This window comes from Cupressus sempervirens, chromosome 2 (genome assembly GCF_028749045.1).
Source record: "Cupressus sempervirens isolate cs-2001-9-10 chromosome 2, ASM2874904v1, whole genome shotgun sequence".
In the NCBI taxonomy this organism is placed as follows: Eukaryota; Viridiplantae; Streptophyta; class Pinopsida; order Cupressales; family Cupressaceae; genus Cupressus; species Cupressus sempervirens.
Window position 1 is genome coordinate 401,297,678 of NC_143119.1, and position 21,102 is coordinate 401,318,779.

At 35.5% G+C, this 21,102-nt stretch overlaps 1 protein-coding gene across 5 annotated transcripts in view; it reads left to right on the forward strand.

Annotated features, from left to right (window-relative positions):
• LOC149572827 (uncharacterized) overlaps positions 1-12,390 on the forward strand; it is a 102,082-nt gene extending 89,692 nt beyond the window's left edge. For 4 of the 5 annotated variants that reach the window (XM_089811997.1, XM_089811996.1, XM_089811992.1 and 1 more), the window contains 4 exons: positions 10,643-10,988; positions 11,274-11,382; positions 11,573-11,773; positions 11,954-12,390. In XM_089811997.1, coding sequence (XP_089668123.1) covers positions 10,663-10,988; positions 11,274-11,382; positions 11,573-11,773; positions 11,954-12,163 — 846 coding nt within the window. In that variant the 5' untranslated portion in view covers positions 10,643-10,662 and the 3' untranslated portion in view covers positions 12,164-12,390. The remainder of the gene's footprint in view (positions 1-10,642; positions 10,989-11,273; positions 11,383-11,572; positions 11,774-11,953) is intronic. The other variant, XM_089811993.1, reaches the window with a different exon arrangement.
• The last annotated feature ends 8,712 nt before the right edge of the window (positions 12,391-21,102 follow it).

A 21,102-nucleotide genomic window follows, 5' to 3' on the forward strand; every position in this document is an offset into this window, starting at 1 on the left:
ATTTACCTTTGTTAGAATTTGCATATAATAACTCTTACCAGTCTTCAATTAAAATGGCTCCTTTTGAGGCTTTGTATGGTCGTAAATGTAGAACTCTAGTAAGTTGGAATTGATTGGAAGACAGGGTCATTCTCGGGCCTGAAATGCTTTAGGAAATGGAAGAACAGGTACTTTAGATTCGTCAGTGATTGAAGGAAGCAAACGACAAACAAAAGAGTTATGATGATGCTAAAAGAACACCCAGAGAATTCTCAGTAGGGGACAAGGTGTTACTAAGGGTTAAACTTCATAAAAGTACTATCAAGTTTGGAAAGAATGCTAAGTTAGCTCCAAGATATGTAGGACCCTTTGAAGTTTTGGAGGTTGTTAACCTAGGATTGCTTTACTACTAGCCCTTGCCAGGATGCATTACATCTTCCATGTGTCTTACTTTAAAAAGTATATTAGCCACCATGAGCATATGATTGATTGGAAATTACTGTAGGTGCGAGAGCCAGGAGTGGTAGAGGTAAAACCGCTTAGAATACTCGAGGTACGTAAGCTATGCTTATGAAATCGAGAAGTAACACAGTGCAAGGTCTAGTGGGACTAGTATATGGAAGATAATGCCACCTGGGAAGATTATCATGATATTTTTCAAAGATATCCCTACCTTTTCTCTAAAGTTGAAAAGTAAATACTTTATTTCTTTTATTTTAACCGATTAAGTACAATTTGTTATTATTTTCATCGAGGACGATGAAAAATCTAAAGGGGTGGGTATGTTACATCTCAATTTTTGCCCTAAATTTTAAGTTGAACATAGCCGTTGATTTAATGAAACAATATCATGTGAAATTGAGTTAGTTAATTATAACCGTTGTTTATTTCTTCATATTATGTGAAATTGAGTTAGTTAATTAGAGTTGTTGTATTGATTTATCTATCATATGAAAGTGAGTGAGTTAATTATATCCATTGTATTGATTTATTCATGATCATGTGAAAGTAAGTTAGTTAATTATAGCCGTTGTATATATATGATGAACATGTAGAGTTAGTTATTCTGACATTGATGAAATCCCTAACAGTCACTTGATGATTTTGAATTAGCAATTTATAAATCTTGAATTGATGTCTTGGTGAGAATGTTGTTTTGAATGATTACAAGAAGAAGATTGAAGAGAGAGGGGAAGCATTGCTAAACGGGGTCATCAGAAGGGGATGGTCGAATAGTTCAGTCATCAAAATCAACAGGTTTGACCTAAAACTATCTTGGCAAGGTTACTAGGACTTGAAAACATATTTCATGGTGGAACCGCATGAGCTATAAGTGGAACATTATAATAAATAATGTAAAAGAAACATAAATTCTTACCTTTAAGGAATTATCAAATATTAATATTATTTAATTATTATTTTACATTCTCAAATATGATCATATGTAAATAATAATAAGATGACACCATAACATTATAAATTAATAATCCAATGATGCCACCCTATCATTATGTACACATAAGCATAGATGAGAAAATATAATAATAATAAAATAATTATAATTTTTAAAACCTTTCATCTTCTTTCTTTCTTTCTTTTCCTCCTCCTTTCTTTTTATTCTTTAAGTCGACTTGAAATGGTTTTGGATGGTTTCTTGAAACGGATGGAAGCCGTAGAGTTAGGCTTTTGTTTATATTCTTAGACTTCCAAAATCATATCATGCATTCAATTATTTCGATTCAGCCTTTCAAACCCATTGCCGCCAAAACCTCAAAGTAGCAGAGATCAGAATTTGATTTTATATTTGCCTAAACTTTTCATATCACACTAGCCGTGGATCATAGTTCAAGGAATTATCCAAGCGCAAGCATTTCAAAGTCATTCAGAGAAGTCACGTAAGGCACCTGTAGCTTCTTGTTTTACTCTCTTTATTTGTCAAGTTCGATGAACAGTAAACCAAGTTTGTTTATATGTTCTAAGTTCCGTTGGTTCTCAATTTTCTTTTTTTATAATGTAACAACAGTAGCAAGGAGAATGTAATACCGATTCCATGTCATGATAGTTCCATTCGAATGCAAGGAATGATAGGTAGAAATAGATAAATATGCATTTGTAATCAGCTTCATATAATGGAAACCTTGCTGTGTAGTCTGATAAATATATTTAAATCCAAATACTTCCAATCATATTTCATAAGGGTGAATAGAATATCTCAAAGCAGAACACCAATGAATTCACCGGGTGATGATGCCAGGATATGGTGAAGAAGGTGAAGATGTTCTACTGTAATTATAGAATGATAGCACCTGGCAATCACCGGCTTGGAGGCTTGAATAAGGTGAGGAGGTGTAGAGAATCTGTGAAACGAGAATGACATTAGAATAAATAAATAACATGATAAATAATGTATTAGCTCATGCATGTTCCATTCATGAAGAATGTTGTCAAGCCGAGTGGTGGAGATCGGGTTTGTCGACTCACATTTTGAAATCCTTGGCCAGGGTAGAATTAGGCAGATTTGCCGAACAAGTGATCTTTGTTGATTATCCAGACACTTCAATTATTTTGGCGAATAACTGTTGGGACTTCAACCCACTTGAATACTCTGATGGCTAGACTTATGAACATCCCAAGCCCGATCCTGAGGTAGGGAGGGCCGTTCTATTAAATTAGAATAAGTGGGGATAAGTAATAGTTTGCAGTTGGGAGGTTAAGCTTAGGTCAATGCTTCTCCTCTCACCAATGCTTGAAAGAAGTTCCACAAATTATATTGCAAGTTCTTTAAACTTCTAAATGTTTAGTTATTTCATTTCAAGATGAAAGTCATTTACTTTACAAATAGCTATTACTGAAAATAGAAGAAGTTAAATGTTCGCAATTAACTTAATTTGTAATTTGATAGATACTTCATTTCAAGAACATCAGTTTTTTAAAAAAATTTAGTTGAATATTTGGAAGTAGTTAAATGAATGCAATTACATAAAAGCTCTTTTTGTATTTTTTAGATATTTCATTACAAGAACATTTGTTATTTATTTTTCAGTTTAAATAGTTGATGGAAATCATAGTTATGTGAAATGAAATAGGAAATAAGTTTGAATCAAGACTAAAACTAGGTTAGGAAAATTGGTATGTTACATCTGTCGAGTCATCACCAATCTTTCCATTTATATTTCACTTCATATCTCTATCTTTAATGTTATTGTATATTATCCCGTTGAATAGTATGATGCCTCTTATCACAGGTCTTGTCAAATTAACCTTCAACTGGCTTTCTTGCAGACTGAGAGGTTTGTAGTTCCTTTACTTATATTTATTTTCACGTCCTTTTCTATAGATGATGTACCATGACCTAGTAGACACTGACAGGTTTATCTGCTTATGCTCACACCAATCTTCTAATCTATTCGCACCTTAGTTTCCTTGTTTCTGCCTTCCATGTAATGGGTACTTCTACTCTATATTGTCACCACATTGTAAATGATTTATCATTTTATGTTAAACGTCACTCAAGGATGTTATCAAACATTATAATCTACAAGGTCTCGACCATAATAAATGGTCATGTTGATTTGAGATAAATCCATTGTGTTTGATACCTGACCATTCAAACATATATTGAAATATTATGACATTAAGGGGATCGACTGAGTTCATGTATGGAGTACATAACATTAACACACTTTGGTGATGTTGACTTAGAATCATGCATGAGATCTAGTCCTTCCACGTTGATGAATAATATTTCGGACTTCATAATATTCCCCTTCCTTTCGTGCCTTTATAATGATTATGCATCACATCTTTTGTTAAATGCATTAAATCCAATGTCATTATAAACTCTTCTATTATCCTTTCCATATTATCTGCACATAATCATTGATTACGCCTTCAGTTATGATTTTTCTATTCCTGTTCACTACCTATTTATGAAGGTGGTAGAACGTCTAATGATGGAAAGTTTCCTTGTAGATGATGATGGGCGATCTCCTAATAATTTTCTTGCAGTCTATGGTTAGCCCCTTCCTATTTCTATTCTGAGTGATATCATGTTATTCTACCTTCCTCTAGTAGTATATGTAGTCACGAAATCTTAGTTGGCTAACTTGACACATTCTACCACTGTTGGACAAGGGTATTGTCAGAACAACCTCTGATTCATTTTAGTGGCCTTTCTTTGACTATGTTTTCTGTCCTTAGTTTACTTTGATGAGACTTCTGTATAAACTTCCATGTTGATTCTTCCCATCAAATATTGCTCGCTTCCTTTCTATTAGCTAGTAATGTCATTCGATGCCTCTGATCGATGATCCTTATATCTTTTTGATATGTGATGTTGGCATTCACCGCATCCTCATTGTATGACCTTAAAGTGTTGATCTACAATCCCGTTTAAATATCATATCCTCCACATGTAAGGACTCAAATGCACATTTCTGATTGTCCACGTGAACTCTCCCTGTCTTTTGATGGACGTGCCTATATTGTTTAATATATCTCCAATCCTTTTCTCAATCCTTCTATTAATCTAAGAAGAAGAGATGACATTACCATACCAGAATCCCCCACATGTAACTCCTTGAACAAGTAATCATACTCATCGCCCATCTTCAATGGCCCGATGTTAGACTATATGTAAGTTCCATGACATGACAGAGATTTATGTACCATTCGCATTACAGTTTATTTGTTGTCAATTGAAATTGGTGCTCTTATCATATGTATTTGAATAGTTTAATACATTTGTAGTTGGCTTTGATACCATGTTAATTTCTAGGATCACTGCAAATGTACTAACCATTGCCATTGTAATTGATTGTTTTCCAAATACAATTTGAAGGCCTATTAAATATGAGAGGAAGAGACATGTCTCATGAAGAGACATGTCTCTATGGTTAATCATCACTGCTTCACATATTATTTAATATATTATTATATAATATGTATAACAATATATTATAAACTCTTCATTTGATTCCTTCAAGATTCCTTTATAATTTGCAGCCTTGTATGTCGGTTTTTAATCATTTTATTGTTTATTTTCTTTAATAGTGTTATGCCACCCTTCTATAACTTCCTTGCTATGTTTTTTGAGTTGGTGGAAGGAAAATCTTCTATCGATATTTAGACAATGATGCTTGTCTTCTCTATTGTTTAGATGGCTACTTGTCGCATGTTCTGGAAGTGATTGCCTATAAAATGTATGCTAATGACATGTTAGTTTGATCTCAATATCTTATTGACCGGATTGTGTATTGATCTCCCACCGCTTACTGAAGACCTTATACGCAAATGAAATCTTATATATTGTCTATGACGTTAGTCTTGTTCGATCTACTCTATATGACTATTTCTTTAGTGGAGTCACAAAGTCCATATTTAATAAAAACTGTGACTACTGATTTGGATATGTATATTTGGTATGTTTTGATCTCTTTTACCAAGCTACTTCTTGCGGTTATAGTTTAAGGAAATATTATTCTCCAGTGCGACTAAATTTCTAATCATTATCGGATATAAAAGAGGTAGGCTTGAGAATATTATGTATATTGATCATATTTATATGATTGTTACCATATAAAACTCCATGATTGTCACCATTATCATTTCTCTCTAGTCGTTGTGATGAGTCAACAATGTCTTCACTATCTCTGCTCTAGAATTTTTTTAAACCATTTCCTTGTTCTCCTTAATCCGTTTGCAATAAATGATATTGTCTTCTTTCTATATTCTTTCCCACAATAACGATGGAATCATTTTAATTGATAATCCCTTCTATCCTATTCAATAATCCTTGTTAGTAATCAAGAGGATTATTTGCGATAATTGTTGTTTTATTTTTCTTGGACATTATTCCAATTTATGTATTATTCTATTGTTGATTTTTGTTCACTGAATTTGCAGCCTAGCTTTGATACCATGTTGATTTTCATGGATCATTGCAAATGTACTAAGCATTGCCGGTATATGGTATGTGTTTTCCAAATGGCAGTGTCCTCTTGTATTTCTATGAGGAATAATCCAAGAGAAGAGACATGTCCCTTCATTTGTACGAGGAATAATCCAAGAGAAGAGACATGTCTAATCATCAATATGATTAGTATAATGGAAAACTTAATTATATATATGAATCATTGTAATTATATTTAATTTCTCTTTGATCTCACAAGTTTATCCTACTAAAGCTACCAAAACGTCAACGATTTAGAACCCTTAAGTGGGTTCGGTAGGGTTTTGTCTTTCCTCTGTTTCTCTCTTTGCCTTTGTTTGTTCTTTGGAGTTGGACTCTGTTTGGTGTCCTTGCTGCAGGTTGGGCCCCTTCTTTTCGTTGTACTTGGTAGTCTCCTAGACTCTTTGTGGTCTTTCGTTGGACATTAGTAAATTTTCTCCCAAGGATTTACATGGGTTTTTGTGATTTTCTTTCCATGATTACTGTGAAGTTCTACATGCCTGTGTATTTGGTTTGTTGAACTGCATTGGCATGCTTACTACCAATGTGTGAGATATCTCCTACATGGCCTTGCTTCCTCATTTCTGTTCTTTTACCATGGTATGCCTACAAGCCTTCCCTTTGATTTCCATGAGGGACGCCGTTTTTATAAAATGACAAGATATATCTTGCTGTGTTTCAAAATTTCTAATGAAGATCAAAATAAAATGTCTGCCTCCATTTTATTGATAGGTCCTTTTCCTTCATGAAGGTCACACGTTATATGGAATCCCCAATCACATATTTCATTGTCACCTGTCATGGACAATTTAATGGGCATCTCATACATCATACCATGCCATGTCATCCAACTCCAAATGTGCAATCAAAAGGAAAGTATTTTTCTACAAGTAGATTTCAGAGTGTACATCTGCACCGTAATGTCCTATCATGAATATATATTTTACTTTTGGTGCATCTTGTAATCGTTAGAAAATCCACCTTTTATGCCTTGTGCCTTACTCTTCACAGACCTCGAATATTCTTTTACAGGCTCCCATAACTTGGAAATGCCATTAGCAAGGATGAAAGGACCAACTGTTCAATAGATGAAATCGTAGTTCAAAATAGTGCCGATAAGTGGCCGATAAATCAACTTCTTGCGAGAAGTTTGGAGTGGCGAGAAAATACAAGTTTTTCGCAGCAAAATCTCAACCAAGAAGTTTGAAACTTCTTGCCGAGAAGTTGGCGATATATCGCTGAGAAGTGGCATACTTCTCCCAAGAAGTTGAAAAAATCTCACGAGCAACCCAATGAGATATCATTGAGTGACCCATTTTAAAAAACTGGCAGCCTTTGGAGGAGAGGAGAAGGGTTTGGTGGAGAGAAATAGTCATTGGAAGCCTTGTAGATTTATTGCAAGTGAATTTGAAGTGGATTTAAAGAGAATTTGAAGAAAATACCGATTCAAAAGAAGGTGGTTTTTCACCAAGATTGGATGACATTCAAGAGAAGGGCAATGAGAGTGAGGACACTTAGGACACTGAGAGTGAGGATATAGAAGATGAGGAGTCATTGCTAGCGCCAACACCAGCTACATCTAGGATGGATATTGAAACACAACTACAGCCACAACCACAGTGGAATGCTAGGGCAAGACCCCTTCCCACTGCCATAGTTTTCACTAGAGCTATTGTGTAGGGGAAGAGGAAGATGTAGACTAATTTTATATTGTACTTGACATTTGTATTTGTTTGTCTTTTTACAATGACAATTTGCTATTTTTAGTTTGCTTCATGCTTCAGAGTCTTTAACTATGGCTGTCAGCCGTCTACATTCCACATGAGGATGAGATTTTGTTATGTATTGCTTTGTATAATATCTAGATCAGCTTGTTTAGTTTATTTACTCATTTACTGACTCACTAGATGCATCTCCTTATTGAATTTTTGCAAAAAAATGCATTTTAAATTAAATTAAGTCATTTTAAAACTTCTCGATATTTTCCCCAAAAGTTACCGATTTATCTCCGATATTTGCGGGGAAAAGTTTTTTTTGCCTCGCCGATAGGTATTAGAGAACGGGATTTTGAACTATGGATGAAATAATCGAAATGACAAGTGCTAAATGGTATTATCATGCAAAGCCATCCAGCTGGTAGATGCAATGATCAATAAAAAATGAGATCAATAATCCTACAAGCTGAAATTTTATTATATTTCCAATATTCCATAAAATGCTATTTCATGCTGTAATATCTCATAGGAAGTGCTAGATCTCAAGTATGGCTACTGAGCCAACTTTGTCATTAGTTAAATAGCTAACACAACCCAGTCCTATTCAAATTCAAGGCAATTTGATGACAATGATACTAGCAAAGCACATTAAAACATGTGTCAGGGTGAATCAAAAGAAGCTTCTATGAATGGTGCTGACAAGAAGGGAAATAGTAATACAATCTAGACAGGATCCGCACTCCACAGAGATGTCAGACACTGCATTTTCAAGAAAAGCAGAAACTTAATTTACTATTTTTCAAGACTTGAGTTTATTGAAATCATTCACAATGTCGTATAGGATACCATCATCCCTCAATAACACAGGGTCTAAGACATCACATTAGACATTCTGAATTTATGCATATAAAACATTGTAATATTGTAAACAATAACCAGATATATGTTTGCAGTAGAGATCCAGATTCCTGTCACATGACTTATGCAGAATGCTAGCCACACCAATAAAAACAATTACCATTTTCTGTTAATGTTTTTGTAGTGGGATCAATGGGCAGCAGATTCTTGCAGCTTGAGGATTAGCATCTCCCACTAGTTTAATCACTACATGTCATGACAATGGACACCAGTCACCTGTGAATGTGATATCTGTCTGGATTTTTGAGTCAAGTTCACCAGTAAGTCACTTCAATATCTTACACAGCTATATGTCCAACACTTGTAACCGAGAAAAATAGATGAAATTCCTACATGTTTTGTTCCTACTCAGTAAAAAGACCATTACATAACTTGGCTCCATTCCTTCACAAATGCTACCCCATTCTATGTAAAGGTTCCTATGTGAATCCCTTATTATGTTTGGCTTCATAGTCCCCTACTCAACATTGATGTACATGGATTCCATCCACAAATTTGTACCTTAAGTTTATTATTACATATTCTTTCTTAGTCCATAATTAGGACAATATACATTTATTTATGCTAAACTGTATATAATTTACTATACTCATTTATGGAGATTATAGTTCCTAAATAATTATAATTACATTTATATTATCTGGTCTGTACTCCTGTGCACTCTATTATATTTATGTTTTCTTGAAATTCTTTCCAAGATTAATTGTACAATTGCCTTTGCACTTATTATTCATTATTATTTAATTTATTATGATTCCACCTCATTATTAGGTATCAATCCCAAAGTTGATTACCAAAAACTTTCTGGTTTTCAGATTGTTATAGGAACACTGATATGTATAGATTCAAATTTTACTCTTTCCCCAGGTTTGCTGAATCACGTTCTTGCATCTTTAGTACTGTCGGAGCCAAAAGTTTGAACTGTTATTTGCTCATAAGTTGCATAGATTCGTTGCTTGAAGATGTATGTTTTGTGGTTGATGCAGCTATTTCAGTTTGTATGGCTAATCTTATTATTTTCCTTTTTCAAAAAAAAACTCATCTTCTATTTCTTTAGGGAACAAAAATGTTAAATAATGTTTAATGTTAGGGTTATGATGAAGACCTCTTCCTGGAAAAACCAACATATTATATGGGTTTCTACCTCAAGAAGCAATGAATCTAAATCTTTATGAAAACTATTAAATTAACTTTGACAAGAAAAGCGAAACCTTTCATGAAAATATTCTTTTCCCTTATGCTGAAAGGGCACGGGTGGTTCTTACAAAACTTAGCCTTGCCCCTTAACTGCACAGGAATCTAGTAAGTGGCCACAAGGATGCCTTTCCAGAAAATGAAGAGCATCAAATGTAGGAATAAATAAAAATATACTACGTATGAATGTATTGCAGAAGATAAAATCTCCTAATTTCCTAGTGCACATGATTACTAGCGAGCAGTAATAATATTAACATATTGAGTTCAGATGTATTGCAGAGTCACATTTGGTAGCTGAAGATCCCTTATTTGTGAATGCTCCCTTGCCCAAAAGATGGTGAGGCACCTCTGGAGTCTTCTTTTCAATCATCTGGTGCTTCAGAGATGAACCTGAGGATATTTTATTGTCCTGAGATTTCCTTTAATTGATGTCCAACTTGGTATCCTAACCAAATTCTCCAATTGGCAAGGTCATTGGTTCCAAATTGAGGGCAATGATTGGCCATTTACTTAAGAGATCATCGTAAGGGAATTGTCTCATTAAGATTGAGTCCGCAAAGTTCAGAGAGGATGATATGGGAGGTGGGATCAGTCTTAACACACATAAATTTAAACCCCAGTTCATTATATCATTTTAGGTATAACCTACCCTATTTCATAGACAAGCTTAGAGACATGTTATTGCATGCTATGGCATTTATAAAAATCAGAGTTCTTTTCTTGTGGATATTTAATTCACCATTGCCAAGTTGAGTTCATGCTTCTATTCCTATGCAGATGCATTGGACATGATTTCATTTCTCTCCATGCAATCACTTTTGTTTCTCTATGTTGAATGGAAAATTTGACATTTTTAACTGATCAGGGGCTTTCCTTTTCTCAGTTCTTCAGAGTACATCGGTAATGACAGATGAGGATGGAACTGTTGGAGAAGCTGTTTCTACTTCTGAAGTGAAACTAGAGATCGCTGCAGCTAAACAAGTTCTCAATCATTTAGGAAAGAGCTCAGGAAAGTTTCAGATATGGACTTCAGGTTATATTTATAAACACTGGAAAGGTGTAGTCTATCCAGAAGAAGTGCCACAGAAGAAATGGTTTGAGTACTATACAAGCATATTTGACACCGTGGAGATAAACAACACATTTTATCGTCTACCTTCACAGGAAGTATTTGAATCTTGGCGTGATCAAGCTCCATCAGGCTTCTGCTATGCATTGAAGTTCAGCAGGTCTTTTTGGTTGTCTGAAAAAATATACTCTATTTTAATTGCAGTTTATTTCAGTGGTGAGAATTCTTACCATTGTAACTCAATGGGCTGAGAACAGATGCATGGACCTTCATTTAGATACAATCTGTTTTCAAGTTTGTTTTGGAGGGCATAATAAATATTTTATTTCGAGTTGTAGATAATAAGCAATTTTGTTTCTATTGTTTGATTTGTTCTAATCTTCACTTTTATATGATTATGTAAAATAATATTTGGAACGCTTCTTCTTTTTGGATTGAATTTCAGATTTGGGACCCACCTGAAGCGTTTGAAGGATCCATATCAGCCAATCTCTCTTTTCATTGATCGTGCTGCCAGATTAGGGAAAGATCTTATTGGACCAATTCTTGTGCAGGTTTTCCTTAGTTCCATGCATTGTAGTTTTCCGATAGATTTTATATTAAGAATTGTTATCCAAATTATTCCGCAATTGAATTGCCTTATACCATGCAATGCTAATTCAATGTTTCTCAATATAGTCATATAATATTAGAAAAGCTGAAAATAGTACTTCTGCAGAATGTCATGATAAATAACATTTTTAGTTGTTTCAGCTTCCTCCTAAGTTTAATGTGAATGTGGAGCGGCTTAGAGATTTCTTGAAATATGCTCCCAGAGAGTATCGTTGGGCAATTGAATTCAGGGACACAAGTTGGTTCTGTGATGATATATATGATCTCCTTCGGGCCCATAATGCTTCACTTTGTATACATGATCACGAAGATATTAATTGTGTACATCCACAGGTAGTATTTGTTTTGAATTATAGAACTCAGATGTTAAAATCCACGCACTTGAGGAAACATAGGTCTGGTTGCATACTGCATCCGTGACAAATATCATCATATAATTTTTATTATTTTGAGTTTTTGCTTCTAGAAATTTTCTTTCACAAAGTATGACTGAAAACGTTTCAATGAAACTAGGTCCTGACTGCTGACTGGATCTATCTTCGTTTTCATGGAAAAAATTATAAGCATTGCTACAATGTGAAGCAACTTCAGCAACATGCCACTTGGATTCAGCAGCAGCTTGTAGAAGGTGTTGATGTGTTTGCATATTTCAACAATGACTATTGTGGCTATGCAGTTTCAAATGCAATTAAGCTACGAGAACTTGTTATGGGGAAAAAGTAATGCTGCTACCACTTTTATAAATTGTATAACTCTGTAAGAAGTCATGTGACTTGAATTAGGAGGAGAATGCAGTCTCCGATAGGATGCTTTAGATGTATTCTACCAAAACCTAACAGGGCACACGTTTGTTATAGAATTACGAATATTTAAGGACCATGACACTGATCATCTACTTTTGTAAAAGATGTTTCTTTTAACAAGAAGTACACGTGAATTTCTATTTGTTCTCCCCTCTTCGCTCACCTCTGTGTTCAAGTTTTTAGAATGCTAAAGAAAAAATCAAATATTTATAATGCCTTATTGGACCTCTCAACATGGGGTTGGATTAATATCTTTATGCTTCTTTCATATAATTTAGTGTGAAAGCAATAGACTGCCAATAATAAAAACAACAAATAACATAATGGGATTTGATCCTCATTGATGAGGCAATTGACAACACAGGAAAAAGAAAGAACAAAAATAATGACGCAGAATAAAAAAAATAATGATGCCCATCATTGGATTTTGTTAAGTTGAATTCTGATGGAGAAAACACAATCTGGGAAAGGTATGATCACGGTGTCTTTTGAGAGATACAACATGCAATTTTAGCGAAGGTGCTTCTTCTTAGGAAGAGCTGCTGATAATGAAACATAGGTGATTGCTTTGGAGGAAGGGCTGAATTTCCCAGTGGAGAGTCTCATGTCCCTGCTTAGGCAAGGACCATTCCATTGCAGTTAACTCTTTTGGTCCCTCGGGAGGTCCAATTTGCAATTAATCCTCATGCTCCTTGTGGGAGTTAATTATCTCAACAAGGGGGCCCAATTAAAGGTATGAATTTGTGCATCATTTTAATCTAGTTTAGGATCTAATTTCATAGTTTGTATTTGTAGCATCGATTCGGGGCAACTTCTTGAGATTCAGGACCTGGCCTTCTCATATTTAAGTAAGCTCTTTGTTTGTTCATTCAATTGACATCATATTGGAGATCATCTTTCTTGTGTTTTCAATTCCTATTGGAGTCAAGCTTGGGGAAGCAGTTTTGAAGGTGAGATATCTTCCCTAGTTTGTTGGCTTCCAGTATAAGGTATAGTTGCCCTACGACGATATAGGACTATATAAATTCACTCTTAGAAAAGATCAGCAGCTTTCAAAAAAGCAAATTTGTCGAAGCTCATATTTGCAATCATAGATTTGAGCCAATTCCTCCTTGGGTTTCAGCAACAAACTTCAAAGAAGGATCGATACACCCCAACAAAGCATCATTTTTGTTCATGTAGCACATACTCTACTAGTGATCATTTTGATGATGTTTAGATCTGAGGACATTATGGGGCACATTGATCATTGTTACCATTTGTTGCGACTCCATCATAGAACATTGGGTCCTTCATACTCGAGGCAAGTCACAATTACCATCCAATGTCGATATCAGTGGGTCACAACATTTGACTAAATGCAATATATTCACGTTTGATTGAACTCCAAGCTCCTATCGAATTCAAGATAATACATGATCTCTATACCCAACCCACATAAGAAACATTTGAAGGATTAGAGGATCACAACTCAAATTGGGGTTTTATAAATCTTTAGAAGTTTTGGATAAATATATATGGGCCACTATTCCAGACCCTTTCCAAACCATATTTGGGTCAGCCAGCTTTGAATTATTAGGCAATGATGAAGCCAACTGCTTAATCAACCCATCCATGTACACTATACCACACATATATAGTTGCGTCAGTTCATCCTACTGATACATCCAAAAATCATACCATCCATGTAATAGAAAACGTAGCAAGAAATGTAGTGGAAACTTTGTGCAATCCGATACATCCCACGAATGTCATGATTGGAGAGTAATATTCAATATCTTAGTGATAATTGAAGTTTTTCCAAGCTTCGCTAAATACGTTTACAAATCCTTGATTCATGCTAGAATGTCATTCTAGGTGAATTGTATTCTGAATCTATATGCAAATGGTATTGTTAAGAATGTGATCTAAATTGTATTGATTTCATGTTGATAACAGAGGATTGGTTCTTCTTTGTTCCTTCCTTTGATTTTTGTTTTGTTTTTGAGTTTTCTTGAATACCATTATTTTGGTTGGTACATTATAGGGGTATCAGATCGAGTGATCTTGCTAACCTATTGAGAAACGTTGGATGCACATGAGGAGCTCCCTTTCATCAAAAAAATGGGGAACAATAGTTGAGATTATGGGAAATTGAAGTAAGGAGCATAGGATCAGATAACTTCAAGGAACCGTACCAAATTGATGGAGACTTTTCAACAGCATATGAGGTGTGTCAAGAGCATCTAAATCACTTTCATGGTGAGTTTGCAGAATATACATTGCAGACTGGGCTAGTCTTCAAAGAAGAGCAATTGTGGATACCAAAAGGATCGATGAGGGAGAACCTCATTCAAGAAAAACATAATGGGAGTTTAAGTGGCCATTTTGGCTTAAGCAAGACCTTGGAATTGGTCCAAAGATACTACTATTGGCCTAAAATGCAAAGAGTTGTCATAGCTTATGTTGAGCAATGCATCATATGTTAAAGAGCAAAAGACACTTCTACAAATGCAAGGCTTTACCAGCCTCTCCCAATACCAAACAGACCATGGGAATGTGTAAGTATGGATTTTGTGGTTGGTTTACCTAGAACACGAAGTGACTTTTATAGCATCTATGTGGTAGTGGATAGGTTTAGGAAAATGAGTCATTTCATTCCATGTAAGGTCACCCATGATGCAAGTCATATTGCTTTTTTTTTTCAAGGAAGTTGTGAGGATTCATGGCTTGCCAATTAGCATTGTCTCAGATAGGGATAGCAAATTTATGGGACACTTTTGGAGGTCCTTATGGAAAAGAATTGGTACCAATCTAGCATTTGCTTTAGCCTACCATCCTCAAATTGATGGTCAAACCGAGGTGGTCAATAGGACACTTGAAAATTTGCCGAGATGCTTAACCAAGGAATATGGTCAGACATGGGACTTAGTCCTTCACCAAACAGAGTTTGCCTATAATGATAGCATTAATAGGACTACTAGCAAGAGTCCCTTTGAAATTGTCCATGGGATACATCCTAGGGGTGTATGTGAATTAAGAAGTCTAGATGGTCAAGCACCTAATAGTGGTTATGCTGAGGATTTCAGTCAATCTATGAAGGAAGTGCATGATCAAGTAAAATTGTCCCTCATTGACAATACCAAGAAGATTAAGGGCAAAGTTGATCTCAAGAAAAGAGAGGTACAGTTTGGTGTAGGGGATTTGGTCATGGTTCACCTAAATAAAGCAAGGATGGAAAAGGGGACTTCCACAAAGCTCTAGATGAGAAGACTTGGACCATGGAGGTAGATCAGAATGTGGAGGAATCTTAAAAGGATGCTCAAACAAAAGCTCTGCCCCCTAAGCCCAAGCTACAAGCATAGAAGATATTGGACCCTTGGGTTCATACAAAGACCAGGCATGAAACATGTAAAGAACACCTTATCAAGTAACAAGGTAAGCCAGACTCAGAGGCTACATGGATCCTTGATAATCAGTTCAAACTTTAGGGTATAGATCTCCACCTTTTGTCTCTAGAGGGGACTTAGCTTCCTTGGTGGGGAGTATGGTGCAGGGGCACCTTGAGACATAGGGCCCTCACCACTAGCAATTTTGTCGTGCTATGCTCTAAGAGAGCTTTGTAATTAGAAAAAAGGTCTGAGGATCTAGTTGTGTGCTTTGGAAACATTGGTTAGGGGATATGAAGTCATGAGTGTCCTAGAAGAGGCCTTGGAATTTGTAAGGTATTCCTTGTCATAAGTCCTAGGACAGGTCCCTAGCTTAGGAAAGGGTCTCTAGCCTTGGAAAGCTAAGGGTTAGCCAATTTAGCAAGAAAAAGATGTCAAAGAGATGTAAACAAAAAGTTGCAAAGTTGCAAGGTACAAAAGTTGCAACTTTGCAAAAATTATTGAACAACTTTGCAAAACCCCTTCCAAACATGGCAGAGACCGATGACAACCCTAGTTATGAAGGTAAAGGACCTAGGAGGCAGTATATAAGCCTACAAAACCCTAAAGTTGCCAGGATGTGGGTGTCAGTGTACGTACTGTATATTGTAGTGTGGTTTTTGAATGTAAAAAGACAAAATAGTGAGCAATGAAAGTGTTTTTGTGCTGAATAAATTGTTGTAACAACTTGGCATTGTAATTTGGTTTGTTTAGAGTAGTTTTGTTTCAATAAGGTAGGTGTGTGTGTTTTCTTTTCCTGTTTGTAAATTTCTTTTGTTTTTGCTAGTTCACTGTCTTGAACCGGGCAGTTGGCATTGAGAAGCATGTAACTCACTATCTCACCGTAGAAATAGTACGACCTCTTGGGTTAGTGAGTGTACTCTATGTACTTCTTGCCTATAGAAGGAAGGGCCCTTAAAAGCCATGGAAGCATTTTTGAACTCTTTCCCTAGGCGAGCTAGTGCATGCTCGACTAGGGGAAAATTGATATAACATAGCTTGTAACTAGTAGGGTTGTGAAGATCAACAAAGAAAATATGGAGAATGAAGGGGAGTGAGTTAAGACTCCTTTGGAAGAAGGAGAGATTGGTGGCAATCTTGCAAGACACTAAAATCATCCATACAATAGACAAGCCTAAGAAAGGTCAAGAAACCCTTAAAACCCTCAGTTTGTACAGAGGTGTTGTACGGTCTTTTGGAGACCCAAAACCTTGAAAATTTGAGAGTGCTAGTGAACTGAATGGGAGTCTCTGAAGGAAGTTTGCATTGGCTAGTGGAAGAAATTTAAGTAATTCCCTGATTTCTAGGAACAAGAGGGCTAATTAGGGCTCTTTTCTAGTAGCCCTATTTTAGAGGAAAAGTGTGGAATTGGTAAGAAAGGTAAGTGCTTTGAGTTGCCTTGTGTAATGGAAGAAGTGTGTAAAGAGGTCTTTTCATCATCTACATAACCCTACAAGTTGTGTGTAAGGATTAACCAAGAAAGACCTAGATCAGTTAGGAACTTTGAGTGTTCTCCATCTAGCATGAGAACCTAGCAAGTGGCAAGAAGAGGATTTTGTTCAAGATAAAAGAGTAGGGCTTAGGATTGGGGGATCTATGCATAAGATGGATCCTATAGATCCATTCGGTGAACTTGGAAGTCTCCTTTAGGTCTCAGTGGCATACTAGAAGCATGAACTAGTGATTAGTTCATCCCTTCTTCCTATCAATAATGAAGGGGCAAAGACAAGTTAGTGAATCTGTGGCAAGAGAACAAAAACAAATAGGAGAGTCATTGTCACAACTGGCGAAAGGGAGGAATGATGGAGACCACAATGGAGATGTGTCAACTCAATCAATGAAAGGACAAACACTTGATGCTCTTACACGCTCCCACTTATGCCTACATTCTTTTAGAGAACTAAGCACTAGAGAGAGCGAGATACCACTTTCTTTTAGATGCGAAAAAATTGAAATGATTGGAGTGATGTGGGATATGAAGGGGTTGTACCTCTTAGTGAATATGTACAATTGCAAATGTTTTCCAGAAGTAGGAGCTATGACAATCATAGCAATGACTTCAAGAGAAAGATTGGCAATTTGGACGTATCAACATTTGATGGATTTAGGAAGATGTCAACAAGAACATGGATGCAAAAGGTGCATACTTACTTTTAGCTCAACTTGATGTTGAAAGACAAACCCATAAAATTTACAGCCTTACACTTGGAAGGGATTGCACAAGTGGTGGCCCCATGAGATGGTCCCACTTGGACATGACCAAGTCACTTTTTACATGGATTTCATGGAGTCTCATTGATCTTTTTGATGGAATGGATATGGAAATCAACTTGAAGGAGTTGGCACACTTGAGAAAGATAGGGCTAGTGGATAATTACATTACAAAACTTCATAAATTGTCGGTCTTGGTAACATACATTTTAGAATGTGTTAGTTATTAGATTTGTCCTTTCTAAAATACCTTCACAAATGACTCCTAAATGCCCAAAATTGGAAGATAAAAATGGAACCAACTGTTGAGTCACTTGCAATGGTAATACACAAGCGCTCTTTGAGATTTTGATATGAAGGTACTGTTAAAAAGTAAAGTCCACCAAGAAAAATGAGAGGGGTAGGGGAGGAGGCGCGGGGGGGCGGAGGGGAGTGAATCAGTTATCAGATCAATACAACCTTTATTGACCTTATTAAATCTCAAACATGTGATCAATATTAGATTTGTCCATATAGCCTGCCCAGTTTGCATTAGTATATGCACATAGAGTAAAATCATTTGATCTATCATACCACAACTTGAAATCATGTGTACCCTTCAAATATATGAAAATGCTCTTTACCTGTTGCATAATGTGCTTCCTTAGGATCAACTTGAAATCTTGCAACAATGCCAATTGCATTAACTATGTCAGTTGCATTAACTATGTCTGGCCTTGTATGAGTCAATTATTGTAAACCTTCAACATGGATCTGTACTTCTTGTGCTCAACAATAGGTGTCTCATCTTTGCTAGACAACTTACGACCAGTTACCATAGGTGTACCAATAGGCTTACAATTCTCTAAACCAAATCTCTTCAATAAGTCTCTCAAATACTTAGTCTGAGAAATGAAAATACCTTCAATGTTTTGCACAATCTACAAACCCAAAAAATATTTCATTCACCAATCACGCTCATTTCAAATTCCTTCTTCATCTCATCAACAAATTTGTCACTTGCATCATCATCGCCTCCAAAGTTTATGTCATCCACAAATATCACAATAATGAATAGACCATTCTCAATTTCTTTTAAATATAGATTACTATCTGTAGTACCTTTAGCAAAACCCAATTTTGCGAAATACTTATCCAATCTTGCATACTAGGTTCTAGGTGCTTGCTTTAATCCATACAATACTTTCTTCAACTTACATACCATATCTCATTCTTCTGTCAAATGAACTCCTTCAGGCTGGTCAATTTATACTTCTTCAAGCTGTCCATTCAGAAATGTTGACTTCACATCCATTTGATACACTTCGAACGTCTTGTTTGTTGCATAAGCCAAGAACATTCTCACGACTTCAATTCTGGCAATAGGTGCAAATGTCTCCTCATTATCTATACCTTCTTGTTGTGAATATTCTTTGTGTACCAGTCTAGATTTGTTTTTCACAACCATAGCTTGTTCATTCATTTTATTTATAAAAACCCACTTAGTTCCTATAACATTTTTGTCATTAGGTCTAGGAACTAATTCCCACGTATCATTCCTCACAATCTGATCTAGTTCTTCCTTCATCACTTGAATGCAACGATCATCCTCACAAGCTTCATCAGTGCTTTTAGGTTCAACTTGAGGAAACAAACATAACTCTTCATGTACTCTATTTCTTGTCATAACTCCTCTATCTTTGCTTCCAATAATATGATCAACAGGGTGATTCTTTGTCAAATTCTTATTTGGTGTCATTGTCAACTCTTACTTCTGCTCTAGGTTCAATTCTTGGTTTCTCTCTCTGTTCTACAACTTGGATGTCATTCTGCAAATCATTGTTAGTTTCATAAAACAACTCATATTTTCTTAGTTAGCCTTAGCATTAGCTTCTTCATCAGAAATATAATCAAATATTCATTTTTGAACTCTAAACTTCTCATCCACTTTCACATTTGCACTCTCAAAAATAGTCTTAGTCCTTTGATTAAAATATCTATAAGCTTTGTGTTTCAATGAATAACCAAGGAACATACCTTCATCGCTTCTTGCTTCAAACTTACCAATGTCATCGTCTCTCTTGATATAAAATTTGCTTCCGAAAATTCTAAAATACTTCATTGATGGTGCATGTCCAAACCATATATGTACTCTATTCATTGTTACACCAATGTATTAACCACTTCTCTCTAGAATGTCTTTGATACATCATTTTCAAACATCATAGCTCTTGTTGTTTATGTTATAGACCTGTTTCTTCTCTCAGTTATACCATTCTGCTTAAGTGTCTTCAGGTCTGGTCTTTTAATATCATTTACTCTTCAAAAAGTGTTAAACTCATTTGAGGTAACTCTCCACCTCTATCAAATCTTAAACACTCAATCTTTAATCTAGATTCATTCTCAACTCTGTTCTTAAACACCTTAAACTTCTCAAATGCTTCAAACTTCTCTTTAAGATATGTTACCCACATCATCTTAATAAAGTCATCATCAAGAACCATAAAGTACCTTTCACCACAAAATCCTCTTGTCTTTGTAGGACCATTTAAATTTGTGTGAACAATCTCAAACTTTGTTATTGTGGTGAATTTCTTTCTAGGAAAAGAACTTTTCTTTTGTTTAGCCACAACACATTCCTTGCATACAACATTAGTAGGCTTCATAATTTTAGGCAAATCCCTAACAAAAAATTTACTACTTGCTTTCACAATATTATCAAAATTTACATGATGAACCTTTTATGCCACAATCAGTTGTTATGAACTTTAGCAACTAAACATGGCTTCATTGTAGGATTTAGCTGATAAAAATTACCTCTAGATCCTGTGCCGGTGTCAATCATCTTACCATTCTTATCCTTGATAATAAATGTCTTCTTAGTGAAGTGTATTGATATCCCAGTCAACCAACTGTCCAACACTTAGAAGATTATGTTTCAATCCATCAACAAAATAAACATCATCTGTGTTAGTTTTACCATCCCTTAATATGACAAGCTGTATTGTTACCAGCTCTAACAATTTCTCCATCACAATTGTTGAACTCAACAAATTTATTCATACCTCCAGTCATATGATGTGAACAACCACTATTTAGAATCCAATCAACTTTCTTCTCAACTTGTGACACTAGGGCTTCTTCCTTTCTAACTTCTTTTTCAGGATTTTCTTCTTGTATAGAAACAAATGCTAACTCATCATCACTTTTACTCTTGAATCTTTCATCTTAGTCATCATCATCATTTGCACAGAAGCAATCT